The 26481-nt window shown below is 38.0% G+C and overlaps 1 protein-coding gene across 2 annotated transcripts in view; it reads right to left on the bottom strand.

The window, feature by feature from the left end:
• Positions 1-885: 885 nt before the first annotated feature.
• The window catches only part of LOC131435088 (josephin-like protein), a 61768-nt gene continuing 36172 nt past the window's right edge, over positions 886-26481 (bottom strand). For both annotated transcript variants that reach the window (XM_058602598.1, XM_058602599.1), the window contains exon 7: positions 886-1404. In XM_058602598.1, the coding sequence (XP_058458581.1) occupies positions 1270-1404 (135 nt within the window). In that variant the 3' untranslated portion in view covers positions 886-1269. The remainder of the gene's footprint in view (positions 1405-26481) is intronic.

The following is a 26481-nucleotide window of genomic DNA, read 5'->3' as shown; positions in this document are numbered from 1 at the left end:
CTGATGCTGAATGTGGATGAATTTGCTATTGATGCATTTGGCTGAAGGTAATCGATTCAATGAAACAATATTTAAAAGATGTTTCGCTTTCTTGCAACATTGTCAGTGATATTATATACCAGATTGTATTAACATTTAACTCAAATTTTATTTTACACGTGAATGAAGTATGTCTTCAGTTATGTTTTCAGAAACAGGTATTACAACACATGTACTGCATGATATGATAAATTGGAGAGTTAAATGAATAACTGTCCAAATTCGGTTTTTCCTCAAATAAAATTGCTGCCGGGCGAGAGATGCATCGGAGGAGGTAGCCCCACCTTTTCGTCTTGTTTTTTTTCGATATTTATTCTTGTTCAGAGCACGTCACAGTAATTTTGCTAAATTTTGTTGATTAAAAATAAATATCTCCGCAAAAATGGTATCCATTACACCGAATAAAAACAATGTGAAGTTTTGCGCAACAATGTGAAAATTTTGCGCAATAAATGTCTCATGGTAAATTCGTGCATTTTTTAGTTTTTATTGAATTAAAATTTTTTTTTGGAAAAGGGAAATGAATAAAACTATTCAGATTATTAAAATTAATCATCTGATAATTATTTGCTTTTCGTGTTTAGTCACTATTGTTAGATAAAATGCGAACTGCAAAATGTACTGTCGATGTACTGTTTTTTTTTATTTTTATGCAAAATGTAGTTTTTCGTCAAAAATATATGCGATCGTTAAATATAGATCAAAGAAAAATCACTCGAAGACTTCGGAAGCAAGTAGAAAATAAAGGCCAAGAGCGTCTCCACCGACAGTGACCTGTTTCCGGGCAGTAGAACGTCCGAGAGCATCACAAGAATGTTTGTTCGGATGAATGATTAGTTCCCTTGCTTTTGCTTTCGATGTGTATTTATAGTTGAATCGGTTGTATTGTGTAATTAATCCAGGCTTCCCATTGACATTAATTGGCATTCGTCCCGGACCTTTTTTTTTGGTCGCCCAAGGCATCTTTCCGGAAATGGAGTTCAGCATTGTTTATTCTTTGCTCACTGAACCACCGATGGGGGCGGCATATCTCTTATTTTGCCCCGGGTGTCAAATTTCCTCGGTACGCCACTGTCCGTAGCAAAGAAAGACGTATTCACGTCAAAATAAAATAAAAGCCTACAATGGTCTTTGATTTGTTTTGTCGATATCTTGTAATTTTTCACGTTTTATTAAATATGAATGCTGTGAGTTGACCAATCAAAATTTATATGTATTGCATCAACTAATCTAAAGAACACGTACTCGTCGAAATTCAGGAAGTAACCATAATTGATCTTTCTCCACCTCTTTTGTGCAAACAATAAAAAGTTGGTTCTCGTTGCTCTGCAGTTGATTGCGCATATATTCCATTGTTTGAATTTCCTGAAAAATGTAGAATGTTCAGTTACTTAAACACATTAAAACAATGAAGAAATGAAAAAAAATTAATGAATGCATCTAAAAACGTTTTCGATTTTAAATTGCACTACACCGTTATATCGAAAGCTACACTGGGACCGTTTCATTACACCACGGCTACACTTTTTTCCTGCACCGATACCACTGGTCTAGCACTCATCAAAAGTGTGGTGTAGCTCAGTGGAATGGAACCGTTAATTCTAGTCATGGATTACTGTTTATGTTTTTATCAATTCCATTCGTTCATTAATACTTTAAGGCAGAGGTGGCATTTCACTAAAGTGATACACCAGGGCGTAGGTTTCAATTATACACTGCGGATACATTTGCTCCGCTCCACACAAAGGGGAAAGCGCACTTCTTCTCAGTGTCCAGACAGACAGACTTTGAGTGCGTGCTTGTGTTGAAAGAAGCTGGTGCGAGAGAATAACATTCTCTTCGCACGAATCGCTCTCACGTGCTCTCGCCTAAATACACCCAAGTGATGATGAACTTCAATTAATAGATTAACTTCTGTGAACTTCAACTATGGAAAACTTGCAATGAAAACCGAAAATTTAACGATAAATTGTTTTAGTTTGCTGATTTTGCGTGCCCAGCTGTTCTTCCACTCAAACCATACACCAGAGTGTACACGCCACCTCTTTGAAAGTATCTGCATCCACCTCAGAGAATTAATTAGCTAATGCTCTAGCACTTTGGTGCGATTAAGTGGAAGAGGTAAAAGGAAATAAACAAACGCACTCATGATGCGTGCACACTTTATACAACAGTGGTGTATATATATATGTGAAAGAGAAGAGCTCTCGTTGAAGTTGTCAGGGCGAGGGGAGAAATTTTGCTCGCTCTTCATCACACAGAGGAGATAGACATCTCTGCTTTAAGGTAGCACTTGCACACGTATAGTGCAATCAAAAAACAAAAGTGATTTAAAATTGAATAACATTTCAAATTGTAAGTAGGACACATTGATAATTCGAGAGAATCGGATTTTAACCATGGTTGTTTAACAAACTTATAAACTTTCGATACACTGATGATAATTGTTGGCAACAAACGAAATACGAAAATATTACATGTACTTCCAGCACCGGAACTCGAGAGCCGGTATAATCGAAGTCGGTTCGTACGGCCATCAACTAATTCTAAACGACGATTTAAATTAAACTGAATTAATTTTTGTATCCGAAAATATGGAATATTTTTTGTTAGGACTATAAGACCTTTCATTTGACCCTAAGATTGGATATATCGAGTTTGAGTTTAGTTTAAAATTTTTTTTTAACTTTTACCTTTTTTGAACTCAACACAAGTAGTGAGTGTAACAGTGTAAAGGTAAGCATTTGTAAATCCAACTAACGTGAGTACGCGAAAACTCATCTTAGCAATCGTGTTGTGCGGGGTTCGGGGTTCTTCCACTGATAACGTAGGGTGCACGGTGGAGCCTCAACTCTATAAAGATGCTAGCACTCACTAAAGTTTTGTTAGTTTGTGTTTCGCGGACTCACTTTAGTTGGATTTACAAATGATAACTTTTACACTTATTTGAAACTTATTCATCCAACTACTAGAAAACAAATTAAAATGTTAATAGACACAGGAGCGAACAAAAACATTATCGCATCTAATATTTGAGAAAACACTAAAATTACTCCAGACACAGAAATCAAAAATGTATGTGGAACCAGTTACGTGACCAGGAAAGGTAAGATAGATTTCTTCAATGGTAGTTTTAAACCACTCTCATTTTACGCTAAAAAATTCCACCGTTCTTACGATGGTATTATAGGTTCGGAAACACTTGCCAAATTGAAATCACACATCGATTACAAAAACGAAACCATAACATTTCTCGATAAACAACTATTTAACTCGAAGTTTTATCCTGCTAAACGACTTTATAACCACTGCGTAACCATAGAAGCAACAAATAATGGCGACTGGTTTGTACCAACCTACCAGAAACTTTGCAAGAAAACATTCATTCACCACGGTTTGTACAAAGCAGAAAACAAAAAATGCAGTCATACACATAATTTCCTCACCCAAACACATATAGATTAGAATTAGAATCTTTCGAAACTAGAGAAGTCCGAGTTGTTGAACGTACTGAAAAAAACCTTCTTAATTTGCGTTGCCTATTTGTATGAGAAGAGTGATGTTAATCTAAAAAACCTGTTTCAATCCACCTAGTGGTGTAATGATGCCTTTCTCACGTATGTACTATAATATTGTGGTATTACATTCAAAAATTTTCTCTTCGATTTTTGAAAGAAACCAAGATTGTTTGTGCATAACATAAAGAATAAAACCGAGAACCCGTATATTCAAAGTCGGTTCGTACGGCCACCAACTAACATGACACACAAACTCTTCTAGTACGCACTCTAAATTACGATTTAAATGTTTGTTGCATCCGAAAATATGCAGTAATTTTTGGTAGGACCATAAGACCTTTCAATTGACCTTAAGATTGGGAATAACGGTTTAGAGTCCAGTTTATAACATTTTTAACGGTTTTTGTTCCGCCAGTATAAGTGACGGTGTACAATATTGAACACACTTTGCCCTATAGCTCCGCAAGCGGAAGTCGGATCCGGATGAAATTCAGGTGTTCTATATGGGACCGGAAGACCTTTCATTTGAATCTAAGTTTGTGGAAATCGGTTAAACCATCGCTGAGAAAAGTGAGTGAGATCCATTTTGGTATATATGACCACTATTTCCGGTCCTTCCGGAACCGGATATCGGGAACCAGGATAGCCGGAATCGGTTTATTTAGTTGCCTACTGATGATGACTATCGATTTGTGTAGTTTTGAGATCAGTGTAGAAATTTTTTTTACGTTTTTAGTTTCGCCGGCTTAAGTGACGGTGTTCAATATTGAACACATTTTACCCTATAACTCCGGAACCGGAAATCGGATCCAGATGAAATTCAGGTATTCCATATTGGACCGGAAGACCTTTCATTTGAATCTAAGTTTGTGGAAATCGGTCAAACCATCGCTGAGAAAAGTGAGTGAGATCTATTTTGGTATATACGACCACTATTTCCGGTACTTCCGGAACCGGATACTGGGAACCAGGATAGCTGGAATCGGTTTGGTTAGTTGCATACTGATAATGACTATCGATTTGTGTAGTGTTTAGACCAGTTTAGAATTTTTTTTACGTTTTTTGTTTCGCCGGTTTAAGTGACGGTGCACAAGATTGAACACACTTTACCCTATAATTCCGAAACCGGAAGTCGGATTCGGATGAAATTCAGGAATTCCGTATGGGACCGGAAGACCTTCCATATGAATCTAAGTTTGTGGAAATCGGTTAAACCATCGCTGGGAAAAGTGAGTGAGATCCATTTTGGTATATATGACCACTATTTCCGGTCCTTCCGGAACCGGATATCGGGAACCAGGATAGCCGGAATCGGTTTATTTAGTTGTCTACTGATGATGACTATCGATTTGTGTAGTTTTGAGATCAGTGTAGAATTTTTTTTTACGTTTTTAGTTTCGCCGGCTTAAGTGACGGTGTTCAATATTGAACACATTTTACCCTATAACTCCGGAACCGGAAATCGGATCCAGATGAAATTCAGGTATTCCATATTGGACCGGAAGACCTTTCATTTGAATCTAAGTTTGTGGAAATCGGTCAAACCATCGCTGAGAAAAGTGAGTGTGATCTATTTTGGTATATACGACCACTATTTCCGGTACTTCCGGAACCGGATACTGGGAACCAGGATAGCTGGAATCGGTTTGGTTTGTTGCATACTGATAATGACTATCGATTTGTGTAGTGTTTAGACCAGTTTAGAATTTTTTTTTTACGTTTTTTGTTTCGCCGGTTTAAGTGACGGTGCACAAGATTGAACACACTTTACCCTATAATTCCGAAACCGGAAGTCGGATTCGGATGAAATTCAGGAATTCCGTATGGGACCGGAAGACCTTCCATATGAATCTAAGTTTGTGGAAATCGGTCAAACCATCGCTGAGAAAAGTGAGTGAGATCCATTTTGGTATATACGACCACTATTTCCGGTACTTCCGGAACGGGATATCGGAAACCAGGATAGCCGAAATCGGTCTGTTTAGTTGCCTACTGATAATGACTATCGATTTGTGTAGTTTTGAGACCAGTTCAGAAAATTTCTTACGTTTTTTGTTTCGCCGGTTTAAGTGACGGTGTACAATATTGAACACACTTTACCCTAGAACTCCGGAACCGGAAGTCGGATCTGGATGAAATTCAGGTATTCCATATTGAACCGGAAGACCTTTCATTTGAATCTAAGTTTGTGGATATCGGTCAAACCATCGCTGAGAAAAGTGAGTGAGATCCATTTTGGTATATACGACCACTATTTCCGGTACTTCCGGAACCGGATACCGGGAACCAGGATAGCCGGAATCGGTTTGTTTAGTTGTCTACTGATAATGACTATCGATTTATGTGGTTTTTAGACCAGTTTAGAAATTTTTTTATGTTTTTTGTTTCGCCGATTTAAGTGACGGTGTACAATATTGAACACACTTTACCCTAGAACTCCGGAACCGGAAGTCAGATCCGGATGATATTCAGGAATTTCGTATGGGACCACGAGACCTTTCATTTGAATCTAAGTTTGTGAATATCGGTTCAGCCATCTCCGAGAAAACCTAGTGAGATTATTTGACACATACCTCACACACACACACGAGAGAGAGAGAGTAAGAGAGAGAGAGAGAGAGAGAGAGAGAGAGATTGCCCAGTTCGATGAACTGAGTCGAATGGAATAATTTCCACTAGTCGGTTTTTCAAGTGGTTGCATATGAGAAAGGCAAAACCTGTTTTAATCCACCTAGTGGTGTTATGATGCCTTTCTCATATCAATCATACTATCATATGTAATACTGTGATATTCTTCAAAATAATTTTCTTTGATTCTTAGAAGAATAACCGAAATCGGTTTGTTTGACCATCTACTGATAAAAACTATCAATTGGAAAAGATTGGAGGTCGATTTAGAAATGTTTTTAAGCTTTTTCCCTTATTTCCCTTATTTCGGTTTTCACAGTGATTGCATAACCTTTCTATATGAGAAAGGCAAAAGCCCTTCTTAGTTCTTGATGCCAAAAGTCTTGGAATTGCATGAAACGTCGAGATTTAGTGTCATCTCGAATTTTTTTTTAATCGACTTTCTGGGACTTTGAAAATATATCAAAATAAGGTCCCAGAAAGTCGATTTTTTTTCAAAAAAATTTTTTTTTGAGATAACACTAAATCGACGTTTCATTCAATTTTCAGATTTTTGGCATACAAAAATTGTTCGATTTCGGAAATTTCATTTACTCCCTCCTATGGTGCTTTTTGAAGATCGAAAATTTTCAAACTTTAACCACTGGGTACTAGGCTCGGATGTAACATTTCCGACTTACGCTGATCTGGCTCTGGGCACGACCTCCCTTTTCCATAGATAAACTAGAGATCATGAAAGCGACTACGTACAGCGGGTGGAGATAGCAGCCCGGAGGGGGGACCCAATAACATGGAAGGAGAAAAAGGAAGTAACAGTGGAAACGTGGCGAATCTGTTCGTCAGAAGAGGATTGCTGAGGTCTCCGTCTCAGCAATCAGAAGGAGCAGAACAGCGAAAAGAAGCGGCTTCACAATGAAGTGCGGTACACGCGGAGCAGCAGCGTGAAGAAGTGCAGCAGCAGCTGCCGACGATTAGCTGATGGAGCGTGCCTCAACAACAGCCGATGGTAGTTGCGGCTAAAAACTTGACGGATTAGCTACACGAGTTCGACAAAAACCACAACGCGCACAGGAACACCAAGGACTTGGTGTTGAAGATTCGGAGCCCTCTCGGAAAGAAAGGCACAGCGTGACGCAGAGAGTGAATTAGCAGCGACTAAAAACGCTCTTGAAGCAACTACGCAGCGGCAGCAGCAACGAGCCATGGTCGAAAACATGAAGACGCCGAAGAATCATTGGAATACTCGCTCGGAGAAAAGAGGCAGAGATACGCCAGGAGATGAGGAAGTACCGAAGAAACAAAAAAGCGAACGGGAGCGCACCAGCAGTCGGAGTGATGATGGATGGCGCACTATGGATAGCCAGCAGGCGAAGAGAAAGAAGCGAAAGGAGAAGGAAGAAAAGAAAAAGGAAGCAAAAAGAAAGACAAGAAGAAGGAACAGAAGAATAAAGAAAATGACCGTCCCCCTAGGTAGAGAAAAAAGGATGATGCACTGATCGTCGAGACAAACGACAAAACGACATACGCAGCGCTCCTCAGGAAAGTGAGGGAGGGCCCGGAGCTAATTAGAGTTGGGTGAAGACGTGGTAAAGATCAGGCGCACCCAAAAAAGAGAGATTCTGTTCGAGCACCAGAAGGATCATTCGGTTAAGAGCTCAGAGTACCGGGAGCTCATTGCGAAATCATTGGGCAGCGAGGCCACCGTGAAAGCTCTTTCATACGAGGCAGTGGTAGAGGTCAAAGATTTGGAAGAGGTCACCACTGAGGAAGAGTTGAGGGATGCATTGACTGAGCAGTGCAACTTGGAAGTACCGGTGACAATCCGAATCAGGAGATCGTTTGCGGGTACCCAGATGGCGGCAATCCGACTACCAGTAGATGCGGCCAACAAGCTGGCGGTAACCGGCAAGATCGAGGTCGGATGGGCGGTGTGCTCGCTGCGACCGGCTCCCCGAGTCACCAAGAAAATTCAGAAGTGTTTCAGGTGCTTGGAGTTTGATCACCAGTCCAGACACTGCAAGGGTTCAGATAGGACAAACGGTGCTGGAATCGCGACGAAAACGGACACGTTGCTCGAGACTGTACGAAGCAACCCAAATGCATGCTGTACAAACCGGAGGAAGGAAATGGCCATTCGACTGGAGGCTATAAATGCCCGGCCTACAAAAAGACGAAGAGAGGTCAACAATGATGCAGATAACGCAAATTAATCTGAAACATTGCGACATCGCACAGCAACTGTTGTGGCAGTCGAGAACAGAGACGAGGTGTGATGTTGTGATCATCGCAGAGCCGTATCGGGAACGAAGACAGGCCAACAATGATGCAGATAACGCAAATTAATCTGAATCATTGCGACATCGCACAGCAACTGTTGTGGCAGTCGAGAACAGAGACGAGGTGTGATGTTGTGATCATCGCAGAGCCGTATCGGGTTCCTCCTGAGAACGGCAATTGGGTAGTGGACGTAGCAGGAATGGCAAGCTATACAAGTTATGGGCAGATTCCCTATACAGGAAGTGGTAGAAAACTCTCCCGAAGGATCCGTGATCGCCAAGGTTAACGGTGTCTTCGTATGTAGTTGCTATGCGCCTCCAAGATGGACGGAGGAGCAATACAATCGGATGCTGGATGCTCTCATCGACACGCTGGTAGGACGGCACAAATCTCCAAATATCAAGGGGAACGTGCCATTTGAGCCAATTTGTACTGATTCCTGGTAGGACGTAGGCCAATAGTAATCGGCGGCGATTTCAACGACTGAGCTGTTGAGTGGGGCAGCCGGCAAACCAATGCAAGAGTATATAGCCTACTTGAAGCTCTGGCGAAGCTGGATGTAAAGCTGTGCAACGTAGGAACAGTCAGCACATTCCGCAAAGACGGTCGTGAATCCATCATCGACATTACATTCTGTAGTCCATCGTTGATGGAAGACATGGACTGGAAAGTGAGTGAAAAGTACTCTCACAGCGACCACCAGGCGATCCTCTACAAGATAGGCCAGAGAGCTTTCACGTCCATACGGAGCACTAGAGCTTACGAGCGGAGGAGCAAGACGAAGGAATTCGATAAGGAGACTTTCAACGAGACACTTCGGCCAAACAGCGATGCCGCAAACTTCGACCCAGGATGGTTGACGGAAGCGTTAGCAACGGTATGTGATGCCGCAATGCCGAGCAGGGTTGAACCAAGGAACGGTAGACGGCCAGAGTACTGGTGGAATGCGAATCTCAGTACCTTCCGTGCGACTTGTCTCCGAGGTAGGAGACGAGTTCAGAGGGCAAGAACTGATGCCGACAGAGAAAAGCACAAGGTTGCGTTCCGTGGAGCTAGAGCTGCCTTCAAACAAGCTATCAAGCAGAGCAAGGCGAACTGTTACAAAGAGCTATGCCAGAGAGCCGACGCTAACCCCTGGGGAAACGCCTACCGCATCGTAATGGCTAAGCTGAAGGGCCCAATGACGCCAGTCAAAATGTCCCCAGACACACTGAAGGGTATCGTGGAGGGTTTATTTCCGAAACAAGACACAACAACGATGCCACCTACGCCGTACAGCGAGGGCGATGCGAAATTTGCCGTAAACCGACTGGTCTCCAACGACGAGCTCGTTGCCGTGGCGAAAGCATTGAAGGTGAAGAAGGCTTCCGGTCCGGATGAAATCCCAACGTGGCGTTGAAGACAGCGATCCTGGAGTTTCCAGATATGTTCAGGTCAGTGTTGCAGAAATGCCTGGAGGAAGGTGGAAGGTCCAAAAACTAGTGCTGCTGCCAAAACCAGTAGCAGCAGGGAGATCCAGCATCGTACAGGCCGATCTGCCTGTTGGACACGCTCGGAAAACTTCTGGAGAAGATCATCCTTAACAGGCTGACCGAGTATACCGAAAGTGTGAGAGGGCTGTCCATGATGCAATTCGGGTTCCGCAAGGGAAAATCGACGGTGGATGCAATTCGGACCGTAGTCGAGAAGGCGGAAAGGGCATCTTTAGAAAAGCGGAGAGGAGATCGCTACTGCGCCGTGGTAACGATAGATGTTAAAAAACGCGTTTAACAGCGCCAGTTGGGAACCTATCTCGCAGCCCTGCATAAAATGGGGGGCCCCGACTATCTGTGTAGGATTCTAAGGAACTACTTCCAGAATAGAGTCCTTGTGTACGAAACCGACGTAGGGCAGAGGTCGTTTAGAGTGACAGCAGATGTTCCGCAGGAGTCAACTCTCTGGATCGTAATGTACAATGGTGTGTTATCAATGAAGTTTCCGGCAAGCGTCATTATCGTGGGGTTCGCAGACGACATAGTATTTGCGGTATCTGGCGAATCAATCGATGAAGCCGAAATGCTGGTATCGGAGTCAATAGACACTGTCGAAAGATGGATAAATAGAGTGAGGCTGCAGATAGCCCATCATAAGAAAAAATTTCTCGTAGTCAGTAACCGCAAAGCAGTCCAAATGCTGGAGCTCGCGATCGGAGAGGAGAGAATTCGCAACGCGCTTTGAAGCACTTGGGCGTGTTGGTCGACAACCGCCTGAACTAACGCGCACGTCGACTATGCCTGCGGAAAGGCGGCGAAGGCGGTTAATGCAATAGCAAGGATTATGCCAAACGTGGGCGATCCAAGAAGTAGTAAGAGGCGCCTCTTCGCAAATGTTGCAATCTCAATACTTATGACGTGCCAGCCTGGGCTGCGGCGCTGAATACTAAGAAAAACCGTGGAAAGCTGAACAGTGTGTTCCGGCTCATGGCTATGAGAGTCGCGAGTGCCCACAGGACAATCTCCGGCGGAGGAACGCTAGGAATGCTTTTCGCTTTTTGCGGTTTTCTAATGTTAAACACATCTCACCCAGTTGTTCCGCAGTCGGAAACGAGATTCGAATAGATAAAAAACCTTTTTCAATCCATCTAGTGGTATAATTATGCCTTTCTCATATTACTTATATTTCCAAAAATATCACTAGAAGATTCTGTCAAGAAATTTTTGTTTAAATCTATACACTAGGGTCTTTTTTTATGCGGTTTTTTATGGGAATTTTCACAGTTATGCGTTTTTTTTTTGCGAAGTTTCAGAGTTATGCGGTTTTTTAATGCGAATTTTTAGAAATATGGTTTTTTATGCGAAGTTTCAGAGTTATAAGAGTTTTCAGAGTTATGCGGTTTTTTTATGCGGTACGTAAACTCGCATAAAAAAAGACTTCAGTGTTTATATAAAATAATAGCGGAAAAAGTGTATGTAGATAATGTTCTCTGGTATGCGTGGACCGATCTACAAATGATTTTTTTTTTGTTCGAAAGGTGACGTTTATGAGGAGGTTTCAGGCTATAGTACATAAGGAAATTCCTTCGGGAAAGTAGAGAAAAACTAGAAAATTGGATAGTTTAGAATTAGAATTTTTCCACTCAATGCATGTTAGATCTCCGACGATTGTTTGGCGTGTATGAAGTTGTGAAATGCAAGCTGACTGTAGAGCAAAATATGAATACTAGATTAATACTAGATTTGTGAAAAAACTAGATTTGTGAAAAAAGATTTGTGAAAAAACTTCACTGAGCTGACTTGATTCACGTGTATCTTTATTTCGAATCACATGTTCAATTGAGTAAGGGCGCCAAATTAACAGCATACAGGTTTCCATTTTCTGATACATAAATATGAGTTCAATGCCGTGAAGTCAAATTATAGAATGAAGATAAGAAAAAGAAAATAAGAAAAGAAAGGGATTAACGTTTTTGCCTTTCTCATATAGAAAGGTTATGCAATCACTGTGAAAACCGACTTTTGAACCGATATACCAAGTGTCATATACCATTCGACTCAGTTAGTCGAATACGCAAAATGTCTGTGTGTATGTGTGTGTGTGTATGTGTATGTGTGTGTATGTGCGTATGTGTGTATGTAACGTATTTTTGCACTAACTTTTCTCGGAGATGGCTGAACCGATTTTCAAAAACTTAGATTCAAATGAAAGGTCTTGTGGTCCCATACAAAATTCCTGAATATTATTTGGATCCGACTTCCGGTTCCGGAATTATGGGGTAAAATGTGCAAAAAATAGTGAAAATAAGTGCACTAGCTTTTCTCAGAGATGGCTGAACCGATTTTCACAAACTTATGTTCAAATGAAAGGTCTTGAAGTCCCATACAAAATTCCTCAATATTATTTGGATCCGACTTCCGGTTCGGGAGTTAAGGGGTAAACTGTACAAAAAAAAAGAAAATATGTGTTCTAACTTTTCTCATAGATGGCGCGACCGATTTTCACAAACTTAGATTTAAATGAAAGGTCTTCTGGTCCCATACAAAATTCCTGAATATTATTTGGATCCGACTTCCGGTTCCGGAATTATGGGGTAAAATGTGCAAAAAATTGTGAAAATAAGTGCACTAACTTTTCCCAGAGATGGCTGAACCGATTTTCACAAACTTAGGTTCAAATGAAAGATCTTGAGGTCCCATAAAAAATTCCTGAATATTGTTTGGATCCGACTTCCGGTTCGGGAGTTATGGGGTAAAATGTGCAAAATAGAAAATATGTGTTCTAACTTTTTTCATAGATGGCGCGACCGATTTTCACAAACTTAGATTCAAATGAAAGATCCTGTGGTCCCATGCGTAATCCCTGAATTTCATGCGGAACCGACTTTCGGATCCGAAAATATAGGGTAAAGTGTGTTAAAAATTGTATACCATCAATTAAAATGGGGAAAAACCTTGAAAAAAATTCTAAATCGACCACAAATCTTTTTTTTTTTTTTATCAGTAGGCGGTCAAACAAACCGATTTCGGTTATTTTTCAAGAATCACAGATAATTATTTTGAAGAATACCACAGTATTATATATGATAGTATGATTGATATGAGAAAGGCATCATTACACCACTAGGTGAATTAAAACAGGTTTTTTAAATGATTCATTGCTTTCCTAAAACTCCAGAAATGTGAATCTTGTCTTCACGATAGATATAATTATTGCTGTCACAATGCACTAAGACAACAGGATTGAGGTGTTCAAGTTCGGTTATTTATTTGAGTCCAAACGTCTTCAATTGAACCAAACGCGATTCGAATTATATCAACCCAGAGTACTTCGAAATTTCAAATTATTTGCATTTGAGTGACTATGAACAGTTTCGTCCAATATACTCGAAACATCCCGTTTGCTTCCTGTTATTAAATTACAGTTATGGAACCGAGATTTGGGAACTCATCGACATGTTTTACATATTCGAATGATTCACTCTCTTGCTCATGAACTGTCAAACTGATTTTGGTTGCATTTTGCTTGGAGCAGGAAAAAATTTAAAGAGCAGGAAAAAACTGCTTTAAAGTGCGAAGTGTACGTGTGTACCTGTTTTGGGGAAAAGTGTTGAGATCGAATAAAAACCAATTGTCCGATGATTCATTTTTACGGAACATTCTACCATTCTACTTCAATGATCGCGAGCAATTATGAGGGTCGTTCGATTATTCTGACTTGAGAGTATTCGAAATAATTTCCATCCAAAGATAGTTTTGGAGTTGAGAGAAGTTCACCGGGACAGCTACAGGTACAGAAATAAGAGGATCAAGTACAGAAGGTGAGTTCAAGAAAAAAAAGAAGGTACAAGGACAAGTGCAGAAAGTATAAAACCAAGTACAGAAATGAGGGAAACAGGTACAGGAAGTACTGGTACAATTGAAAGGAAGGCCGAAAAAGGTACAGAATATGCAGATGGTACAGATATAAGTACAGATGTTACAGGACCAAACGCAGAAAATGCTGGAGCAGGTACATAAAGTGCAGATAAAAATTCTGAAACAAGCACAGAAAACACAGGAACAAACACAAAAATTACAAAGACAAGCACACAAAGTACAAAATAAAGTGCAGAAAATAGAGGAACAAGTACAGAAAAAAGTTCAAAAGTTGATTGCAAAGTTGTTGAGGCAACAATTTTGAATGGCAAATTAAAATAAGAAAAAGTTTTCATTCCACGCATTCCTATGATGCCCACTGATATTTCATTTCAATTTGAACTTCATTTTCTCATCCGTTTAACTTTTCTGTTACCGTCAATAATCGTTAAGAGCTTGTAGCGTGGGCAATCGTTATGAGTCTGTAGCGTGAATTTAGAGTTTGTTTCAGATAGAAATAGAAAGTAGTACCGGGTTGGCGATTCAATGCATAGGGCACTGGTAACCATAAACCATTTGTCGTATGTTCGAGCCCCGACCTGGAAGGATTCGTAGTGTTAGTAGGATCGTAGCACCAGCCACGCAACGGTTCTGTACACTCTGAATCGGCTGCGAAATCTGTTGAAAACAGAAGGTCAAATTCAACTATAGGAATGTAATACCAAGGCTTTGCTTCAGATAGAAAATTGTACGCTGCCTGTTCGCATTTCGGCAAACCATCGGTTTTATATATTTTGTCCTGTTGTCTTCGATATAAAAAGGTTGGGGCCACTATTATGGAGCATTATAATGATATTTTTCTTCAATAATCATTAAAATTGATAAGTAGTTTTGATTTTCTACATCTAATCTAATATTATTGTACAACGAAGTGTGCAGGGGTCTGCTAGTCTTGAATGAAATAAGAACCATTCTTTGGGTATGAACTAACATAGCCTTTTCGATTTGTAGTTATGCCAAGGTGTGAAAATCGATCAAATCATCTCTGAGATAATAGATAGAGTGAGCCTCGTTTTAGAGTTTTTGACCGCTATTTCCGGTACTTCTGGAACCGGGAGCTTTGAACCAGTATAGCCGAAGTCGGTTCGTTTAGTAACTAACGTAGTCTACAAATTGAATCAGCCAAATTTGAGCCAAATCTAGAAGATTTTTACTTTTTTTGCATTGTCGCTTTAAATTACGGTGTGGAATTTTAAACACTCTTTACCCTATGGAAGCATGATGAACTTCAATAGCCACCTGCTTTTTATTTTATGAGTGAAATTATTTGACACATACTCGCACGCACATACATTGCTCATCTCGATGAACTGTGTCGAATGATATAGAGCACTTAGCTCTCTGGGCCAATTTTCACTAGTCAACTTTTCAAGTGATTGCAAAAACTTTCTTTACGAGAAAGGCAATAAGTGTACTTTTATAGAAAAGCAACGTTATCATGATTTTGTGATAATACTAACAAGTATTATTCATGACGATTTGAATGTTTTGACACTCATCATTTGATTCATCATTCGTGAAAATCTGAGAAATCGAAGTTCTTCGCTATTTTTATGAAACTTATTACTGGTGAATTCATCTAGTTTGCAGAACTTGTAATTTGGTGGATATATAAATCTACTTTGGGACTACTAGTGTCCGGTTTTCGCCTCCGAATGCCCCGGTCATAAAGAAGAAAAGCTAAAAAAACGGAACTCACTTCGATTTCTCAGCACAGGTTTATCCGATTTTCATAAATCATGATTCAAATTAAAGCTCTTAGTGTCTTTAAAGATACTGTGCATATCACCCTGCAATTCCGGCACCGGAAGTCGGATCGTGATAAAATTTAAAATCTGTCTACGAGACCATAAGACCTTTCATTTGAATCTGAGTTTGTGAAAATCGGTTCATTAATCTCTGGGAAAATTGAGTGACATTATTTGTCACATACAAACATACATACACACATACATACACACACATACACACAGACATTTTGTGATCTCTACGAAATGAGATGAATGGTATATGACACTCGGTTGTAAAGTCGGTTTTCACAGCGGTTCATTTGAGTCTATCGACCCAGCTGTTTCTGAGAAAATGAATAGTTCCGTTTTTGAGTTTTCGACTACTATTTCCGGAACCGGGAGCTGGTCGTTAAATGGTGAGATAACTAAGTCCTCACAAGTCCCTATCTCATGCCTCCCCGAGCGTCTATGATGACATTTGGTCAATAGAACGGCGTCGACTGGGTGCTATCGCCTTCTGCGTTAGTAGCAGAATGAGAGGGTGCGAAATGGCTTGTAGGTTGAAGCCCATCCTAAAGTGCAGTGTTTATCATAGTATATTACAACATATAATTGTGTTGTTTATTACATCATGTATTAATATTATTATTTTTATTATTATTATTATTAGAAGAGCATAACTTACACTGCGACATTACCTGTTATATTGTATCGTAGCATATTATTTCATATATTATCGTCTTACACTATTTTATGTTATTATATACTATGTTGTATGGTATTATACTGCATTGCATTATGTCATATTATATTGTATTATATTGTATTATATTTTATTATATTATATAATATTATATTATATTGTATTCTATTGTATTATGTTATATTGTATTGCATTATGTTGTATTATATTATATTATATTATATTATAGGGTTTATTATGAGTAGTACTACGTACCTCTGCGCAAAATATGAATTTGTTTTCCTTGTAAGTAATCATTTTTAAAGTAATCTTTTAACTAACTATCAAGGTCGTCACAAGGTGAGCTTGGTCTTCACTGGTTCCTGTTTCATGCCTACACGTGTGTCTGTGGTGACAAATGGTCGATGGAATGCGTTGATGGCAGAATGAGAGGATGAGAAATGACATATAAATTCAAGTAATATAATATCATAGCATATCGCAACATATCATTTTATTCATTCTATTATTTATTATATAATTCATTGTACTATATTATGTTGTTTTTTATTATTATTTTCATTATTATATTTATTGTTATTATTATTAATTTGTCATCAATAATAATAACATATATTATTTTTATAGATGTGGATATTATTTTTATTATTAGAAGAGAAATATTCTACTTCGTGCAGTATTGCGAAGATAGAAGAGCATAACTGACACTACATTAACTGTTATTTTATATCATTGTATTATATTATATTAAATAAAAATATATTATATTATATTATGTTATATTATATTATTTTGTAATCTATTATATCATTTTATATTATATTAATTTCATTACACTATGTTTCATTGTATTTATCAATATAAAACATTTTGCACGGGGGCGTAAAGGGGAGGGAGCATCAGGGCATCGGACGAATTGATGACTGGACGAGGGATTGTGGATAGCCAGCCGAAGTCACTTGAAGGAAACTTGTTTCCTTCTGAAGGTTTGAAATGAGTCTGACGCGCCCTTCTCAAACAAACCATCAGGCGGGTTCAAGCATGTATATCGATATGCTTCATCCATGCACTGGATATTATGGTTGGAAGAGCATCTTTTATTCCCGCGGAATACGAGTAAGTGACTCTACTTACGTATCCGCCCAACCCTTTTTGTTCGCATTTCGGTAACAGCTATAGTAAGAAGGTGAATGGATGAGTCATATCGGGGCTACTGTAAGTCTACCCGCTTCCACTGGCAAGTCCTTGAACTGATGGTGGCTTCACTTCACATCACATCACATCACTATTTCCGGAACCGGGAGCTGGGAATCGGTAGAACTGGAATCGGTTCGATTATCCAGCAACTAGCTTAACTTATAAATTGAAACAGTTTTGAACAAAATTTAGAAAAATTTTTACGTTTTCTGCATTATCGCTCTATCTGACAGGTTACAATTTCATACACACTTTCCGGAACCGGAAGCCCGATCTGGATGAAATTCTACATCAACTCATGGCAACATAATATTTTCCATTTAAATCTGTGTTTCCAAAGATTGATCTTACCGTCTCAGAGAAATGGGATTGTTTTTCGGTTAGGAGCACACGAGCACTTTTCCGGTAGTTCCGGAAGTAAGAACGGATCACTGTTATATACCAAAACTATATAACCAAAAATCAACATATTTGATCATCAACTAGACATACTTTTTTAATGAAGAATTGTACGGCTATTTAAAGTATTTGGTTTATTTTTTCTGTGCCATGTATAGAAACACGCTCCAGAAAATAAAATTTTTATACCTATCAGCCTGTAATTCTGGAACCGGAAATAGTAGGAGGTGTTCGGTTGCCAGCACCCCACCGTAACTTTTGACAGAAAGCAGATAGAATCATTCCGACAAATGTCATGTGTGTGTATGTATATCTGTAATAGAAGCACGTTCTTTTTGTGCCGAATGCCGAAGCAAAAAGACACTTGTACTTTTTGCTGCGTTCAGAACAAATTTTAATTGCGTGAAAATCAACACAAATTTTTTTTCTGACTTATTTAGAGTATCATGAATCGAAAAGCGTCAATCGGAAAGTGAGTGGATTGAATATATTTGATGCGAAATCGATCTAAGAAGTGTATCGAAAATAAGCTATCCATAAATTTTTCTTTCAAATTATGATAAAAACGATATTCTATTCAAACTAAAAATTGATCCCTTTATTGTACGAGGTTAAACATGAGCATAATGAAAACCGGATGAAATTTACGTTATTCCTTCACGAATTTTAGAACTTTTGATCGAACGCTCTTCATCAAGTTCCGGACAAGTGTTGCATCGCATTTTTTGGATGCTTGAGCCCAAATTTTTTTGAACTCCTGCATGTTCCCAACTACCTTACCAGTCTTCTTGAAGACCCTCTTCACAATTGCCCAGTAACGTTCGATGGGTCGAAGCTGAGGGCAATTTGGTGGATTGATATTTTTCTCAACGAAATTTCTTCTATTTCGCCTCTTGATATGCAGGATAATTCCTACGCTTGTTCCTGCTTTTTTGACCAAATCACGTATTGACATTGATTTGTTCTTCATGATTAGAGATACCACTTTCTGGTTCAGTTTCGGGTTGGACGAACCGGGTTTTCTGCCTCTTCCTGGTAGGTCGTCCAAAGAATAGTGTTCCCCAAACTTTTTTTTAAATAACTATTTATTGGAATATGAGTTAAGTTGCTTCCGCAATTCTGAGATTTTTGTGTAGGGAAAATTCTAAACCTAGTTGTATTGTGTAATGGAGAAAAGGAACTTATATACTAACTTACTAACTAATACAGAGAGCGAATCGATTCAACTGAAGATTGCATCGATTTTTGTCGGAATTTGCTTATAATATTATGTGACATTACATCTAATGGTTCTATATTTGTGAGTCTGTGTAACTAACTAAACTTTGAAGCTTCCTGGTGGAACAACAACTTGACCAAATTGGTACTGCATAAAGCATGGCTGGTCTGAAAATGTGTTTATAAGTTAATAATTTGTTTTTAGACAGAGCTTAGAATTTCTGTTTATAAGAAGATATAAACATTTATTATATTTATTACACTTTGCCTGGATTTCTTCAATGTGATCATTGAAAGTGAGTTTTTTGTCATACGTTAAACCTAGGTATTTAGCTTGATCAGACCATGTCAATTCCAAGCCATTCAATTTGAGAATGTGATTATTGTTTGGTTTAAGAAAAAAGCTCTTGGCTTATGAGGAAATATAATTAATTGCGTTTTTGCTGCATTTGGTTTAATTTTCCATTTTGACAGATAACCACTGAAAATATTTGAACTTCTTCGTAGTCGACTGCAGATCACTCTTAGATTTCTACCTGTGGCTAACAGACTTGTGTCGTCACAGAATAGCGATTTCTGACAACCAACGGGTAGATTTGGAAGATCAGAAGTGAAAATATTATACAAGATTGGAGCTACGCTCGAACCCTGCGGAGGACCTGCTCGTACGGGTAGCAATTCAGATTTACCATTCTGATAGCTAACCTGAAGAGTACGATCAGTTAAATAATTTTGAATCATTTTGATCAAATAAATAGGAAACTGGAAATCAGACATTTTTGCTATTAAACCTTTGTGCCAAAAACTGTCAAATGCTTTTTCTATGTCTAGAAGAGTAACTCCAGTGGATAGCCCAGAAGATTTATTTGCTTTTAATATGTTCGATACTCTTACAAGTTGATGAGTAGTGGAATGTTCATGACGAAATCCAATGCTCTGGTAAAAAAATTGAATTCTCATTTATATGAGACATAATTTTTAACAAGATAATTTTTTCAAAAAGTTTACTGATAGAAGAAAGTAAGCTAATTGGTCGATAACTTGATGTTTCATCAGTTCGCTTTCTCATCTCATCCAAGTCAGTCAATATAACAAAACCGCTTACGTTCGGGACAGAAGAAACCAAGTACAGTATTGTGTAGTGAACAATAAAACGACCTCGACATGAGTGAACCAAACGAACAAAAGCTACCGCCGACATGAAAGAATACAATTGTTGTTGTGCAAAATTCGACCTTCGATACGAGAACTTGAAGGTTTGCTTAAGGAGCAAATGCATCTTGACATTAAACGTGTGCATTTACATCAATGCAATAAGACGAATAATGTTGTTTATAAAGTTTTATAAAGAGTTGGATGCAATTCAATTCGCAAAAGACAATAATAATGTGCATTATGTGGAGCACGAGAACATTAAGTACAACATTCCAGTATATATAGAAGATAGTGCTATAGAAGTGCGTGTGCATAATCTTCCCTCAAGCGTCACCGATTCATATATTCGCAAAACTATGTCCCAATACGGAGAGATTCTCTCTATCGAAAAAGAAAAGTTACGCATACACTTGAAGAAGGCTATACCTTCTTATGTGATTTTCGGTCAAGATACAAGAAGTCCGTGCAAATCACTATGACAATCAGATGGCCACATGGACCACATGTCAATATTGCCAAAAAGCTGTTCACTACGGTAAGCCATGTGATAAACTGGACAAGGAGACAACTACACCAAAGGACAACGGTGCTTCCTTCACACCAACCCCAAGCAACCCCAGCACATCTGTAACAGCCACCAATAACAATGAAGCATCCCCTTCGACGAAACCATCAGTATCCCCTATAGAACAAAGTACACCAGCTGCAGTTAACAACTTACCCTCCAACCAACCAGCAACTGCAACCAATGTACAACAAGGCGCATCTACAGCAACTCTTAACGAGCCCAAGACTACGATCAACAAGGAAAACGAAAAGAAAACGGAAATCACACACAACACCGACGATGAAGCAATGGATGATAAGATAAGAATAGCATAAAAATTCTAAGTAACAAAAATGTAAGTCAATCGGCCACGTAAAGCTTTTACGCAAAAAGGCCGGTAAAAAATTTTATTATAAAAAAAAACTTGATGTTTCTGCTGGGTTTTTATCAGGTGTGAGGATAAAAATTACTTTAGCGTTTTTCCATATTTTTGTGAAGTAAGCTAATGAAAAACACTTTTTGATAATTTTAACCAAGAGTCTCAAGGCAACATCTTGAAGATTTTTAACAAGAACATTAAAAATTCCATCTTTACCAAGAGCCGAAATGAGTCGAAATATGATCATATTTCAGTGAGACTTCATTTTCAATAGGACTCACAACGTTCAAATTAAAATTGTGGACACTCTCGAACTGCTGAGCAAGTTTTTGAGCTTTTTCGCCATTTGTAAGAAGTATTTGATTTCCTTCCTCAAGAGCAGAAATTGATTTCTGAGGTTTCTTAAGAACATTAGAAAGTTTCCAGAAAGGTTTAGAATATGGTTTAATTTGCTCAACTTCTTTAGCGAAATTTTCATTTCGCAAAAGAGTAAATCTATGTTTAATTTCTTTTTGTAAATCCTTAACTAAGCTTTTCATAGCAGGATCACGAGAACGTGGATATTGTCGTCGACGAACATTCTTCAACCGAATGAGCAGTTGAAGATTGTCATCGATGATAGGAGAATTTAATTTAGTTTGAGCTTTGGGAACTGAACGATTTCTAGCTTCAATAATGTAGTAATTCAAATTATCAATTGCTGTGTCGATGTCCGCAGAATATTCTAAAATAGTTTCATGATCCACATGATTTTCAATGTGAGATCTGTAATCCAATCAATTAGCTCTATGATAGTTGAATATAGAACTAATTGGATTAATTATAGCTTCGTTGGAAAGTCTGAATGTTACAGGAAGATGATCTGAGTCAAAGTCAGCATGTGTAATCTGTTCACTACAAATGTGACTTTGATGTTATGTTAGAACCAGATCAATTGTAGACGGGTTTTTCACGGAAGAGAAACAAGTCGGATTACTGGGATGAAGAACTGTGAAGTAACCATCTGAGAGTTGATTATGAAGTATTTTACCATTACTGTTGTTATTTTGCCTGCAATTCCACTGGACATGCTTAGCATTTAAGTTCCCTATTACGAAAAATTTCGGTCGATATCTTGTGAGTTTTTGCAAATCGCCTTTAAAGAAATTAAATTGTTCGCCGGTGCATTGGAATGGCAAATATGCTCCAACGATGAAATAAATTCCATGAATGGTTTCAACTTCGATTCCCAAGCTTTCAATAACTTTAGAAGACAAAATTCGATGTTTAATTTGCCGTTGGACAAAAATGGCAACTCCACCACCCATTCCAGTGAACCTGTCAAATCGATGAATTGCATTATGTGGATTGCTTTTCAATTTGACATTTGGTTTAAGAAAAGTTTCTGTCACAATGCCAATATGAATTTTGTGATGAAGAGAGTTGGCATCACTGGGAGTGCGATGCGGTGTCCTGGTGCTGCTCTCAAAAATGTATAATTTCAATGTGTTGTTTCATACGTATAGTTAAAACTTTGGTTGAAATAGTTTTTTTGAGTGATAGTGCAGGTGTGACGAGTATGTGTTTAGTAGTGAGAGTGCTATTTATTGAATAATATTGATCCGCAAAACTTAAGATGCTCAAGCGGCGGATACTGTGAATTTGCCGCCCCAAAATTCAACGTTTTTAACCTGTTAACCGATTGAAACGCCGTCTGCATGTCATTGTCGGTGTTGTCGTATTTCTATGGAATGTGTGAAAGTTTACAAGTCGATCGTGTCATTTAGACTGAAGGTCTAGGGTTGGTCTGCAGCGGACCCATTCGCGAGTGTTTTTATTTTATTCTCAGTCGTGTTTCATTTCGGTTTTTCATTGGTCGTGTTTCATCTCGCGTTGCTGACAGCAGAGCTAGCAGGAGAAAAGGGATACTGGTGAGATCGTTCATTGGAGATATTTTATATTTTTGTTACTTATTTTATTTCTCCTGAGTATCGAAAATCAGATTTTATTGTGATCATATTGTTTACCAAAACATATCCGGATCTCTTTCCCAACTTACTAACAAATCTCCTATCCCGTGATGCTCGTGGAGATACAGTGGTACCCGTGGTCTCTAGAAACAACGAGTATCGGACTAACATTCCTTTATTTCCCTCTGTAGCACAGCCTTTGGTCGTAGCCAGCGTTGTTATTGATCATTTAATAAAAAGTTAGGAGTGAATGGGCATGTAAAGTGAAAATGATTTGCTTCTCCAAGCTTTATTTTTTTGGTTCATTGTACATTTCCACCCATTCGGTCAATCACGAAGTGCAACTACGGGCGATCTACCTCAGCTCAGCTCAATGGCAATATGAATTTTGTGAACTTTGAGAAAATTATAAAATTCACCTTCACTCGATTTTAAAGATCGAGCATTCCAATTTAAAATGTTCAAATAATTATTTAACATCACTGTTAAATTTTAAATTCATTATAATATTTTTTGCAAATTGCTATCCGAATTGAAATGCTTCAAAAAGTTATGAAGTCGAATTCATTCGAATGATCATTTGAAAAGGTTGATCTTGTAGGTAGATCATTTTATTTTCAGTTATATCGCCTAAATCGACTTCGGTTAAAGAAGCGAATGGCATTGAAGGAATATTGGTAGGTAGACTAGTGTAACTGCCATTAGAAGAAGATGATTTGGCCGATCACCTATTAATCCATTGTGTTCGTTAGAAGATGAACTGTATTTTGATTATTTACATTAGAAGAATTAAGTGGTAGTTTTCTACCTGTTACCAAAGCGTAACTGTCATTAGAAGAAGACGATGACGAGATCGATCCACCTGTCAATAAATTGGTTTTCGGTAAGTTTGAAAGGTAAAGAGTTTTTACCCTCTAATTTATGCTAGGTGCACATAACCAATTTCACTTGATTTTAAGTTTCGTCTTAGATTCATCAGTGCATAGCAGTTTATGTTGAACTCCGACCTGACGCACAGTGGTCCAAAACTGGAAAAAGACGGTCAAAAGTCTGTACTGACTTTCACTGATTTTAAAGAGCTAATGTGCCTTCAAAGAAGTTTTACAAGATTATATTCCGCTTCTTTTGAAAGTGGCACCTTAATTTTTGTTAAGGGGGTAGCACCAATTTCGAATAAAAATAATTTTTTTTCAACAACAAAAAATTTTCTATGTCATTTTGAAGAAAAAAACGTGATTAATCCACCTAGCAGTGAGATGATACCTTTTTTATCAATTCGCATGTGTTTTTTGCATGAATATTCTTCGGTGTTTAAGTTTTCATTACATTATTTTAATGACCGTCGTTTTAAGCGACAATTTGAGATTGTAATCACTCATTACTCTGTAATGTCGAAACTGCAAATACAATCGAATTTAAATCTAGAAGTGTGATAATCGATTAAACATGCCATGATATGTAAGTTCCACTTTAGAGTTTACGGTAATTTAAGGTACTTCCAGAGCCGGTATTCAGAAACCAGCATAACCCAAACCGATTCGTATGGCCATATGACGAATAAATTACAGTTTTGAGTACAACTTTGAAGCTTAATTGGATAAAATTCATTAATTTTTGTATGTATGTATAAAACTAATTAATTTTGTATATAAGTTTAATTCAATTTGAATTTTTGTTTCTGAAATTTGATTAGGCTTTTTTGAGAAAACGATTGAGCTTTGAGAAACGATTTTATACTGGAACCGGAATTCTAAAATCGGTATGGCCGAAGTCAGATAAATTCACCTGAATAGCTGTATAGTTTACATTTGTTTCAAAATATTTGAAAATCAGTGAAGACATCTTTGAGAAATCATAGCATGAATTAAATTTTTAGGTGCCTTCTGAATCGACAACTGAATACCACTAAAACTGAAAAAAGTTAATATTTTTTATCGACTATCCAAATCTGCTAACCCGATAAACCTGATTAATTTATGTGGAATAGACATTTTTATACTAATCACCCTGTATCCCCGAAACCGGAAGTTGGATCTGACTGAAGAGCAAGATGTTTAAAAGAATCTTGAAACTTTTCATTTGCATCTTAGATGATTCTTAGATTTCATTTGAATCTTAGATCGGTTCAGCCATCTACGAGAAGAATGAGTTACACAATTTTGATTTCGTTTCATATATCATCCTGTAGTTCCGGAACCAGAGATCGGAACCAACCATAATTCAGGAACTTTGTTTGGGAGCATACGAATTTTCGTATGAATCTGAATTTGTAGAAAAGAAATTTTCAGAGAAAATTGAGTGAAATTATTTGTCACACACGCATTTGCTGATCTCGACGAACTGATTCGAATGGAATATGGATGTTTTGTTCTTCCAGCATTTATTGCTGTAAGTAATTTAAAACAATATAATTTAAAAAAAATCTGCCATCATCTGGTTTATATATGTCATATTCGAACGATTATGTTGCCAAAAACGAGCCTTGCTAAAATCGGTCCGAGGCAAATTGTCATGAAAAAGGATGCTGTACACAGTCTTTTTGGTACTTAGAAACAATTGTATGCAACAGAATAGAAAATCGTGTTTTCCGTTGCTCCCAAGAATTGCTTTGTCATACAGCGCTCAAAACTCCTACTGCTGGAATAGGGGGAAAAGTCGTTTACACAAAAAATTCGATATCTCCGTTAAAAATGGACGGATTTTAACAATCTATGACTTGTTGAATAGGTATTATCGTGCGGAATCTAAGTCTGAAAACATATTCTGTTTTCAAGGTCAATTGTGACAGATACTGTCAAAAAACTGAAAATTTTGACATAAAACTTCGAATAACTCAAAAAGTAAACATCCGATCTTAAAACCATTCAATAGCGTTCTGGGTGACGGGGAGACCTTTCATTTGCGACTAGTTTGATCAAAATCGGTCCAGCCATCTCTGAGATCTCGACCTCTTAGTTGACAACACACATACACACACACAGACATTTGTTCAGTTCGTCGAGCTGAATCGATTGGTATATGTCATTCGGCCCTCCGGGCCTCGGAAAAATTTTCGAAAGTTTGAGCGAATTCTTTACCTATTTTTTATATATATAAAAAAAGGTAAAACATTGGAAGTATTTTTGCAGAAGATATAAATGGAGCAAAAAAAAATTTTTTTTTATATATATATATTCACTTTATTTTGAAAACATTTTTTTTTGTATTTATCTACGTAGAATCTACCTCTATTACCTAAGTATCTACTACAAAGTGCAGGTAAACACTCATAAAGATGCTTATGCTTGCACGCGCAAATTAAGCAAATTGTTGGGATTTTTATTTTGTTTACTTTTTGACAATTAACAATATT

The sequence above is a fragment of the Malaya genurostris genome, chromosome 3 (genome assembly GCF_030247185.1).
Source record: "Malaya genurostris strain Urasoe2022 chromosome 3, Malgen_1.1, whole genome shotgun sequence".
Classification (NCBI taxonomy): Eukaryota; Metazoa; Arthropoda; class Insecta; order Diptera; family Culicidae; genus Malaya; species Malaya genurostris.
The sequence above is the reverse complement of the archived record's forward strand: the minus strand, read 5'-3'. Positions and strand labels throughout refer to the sequence as shown.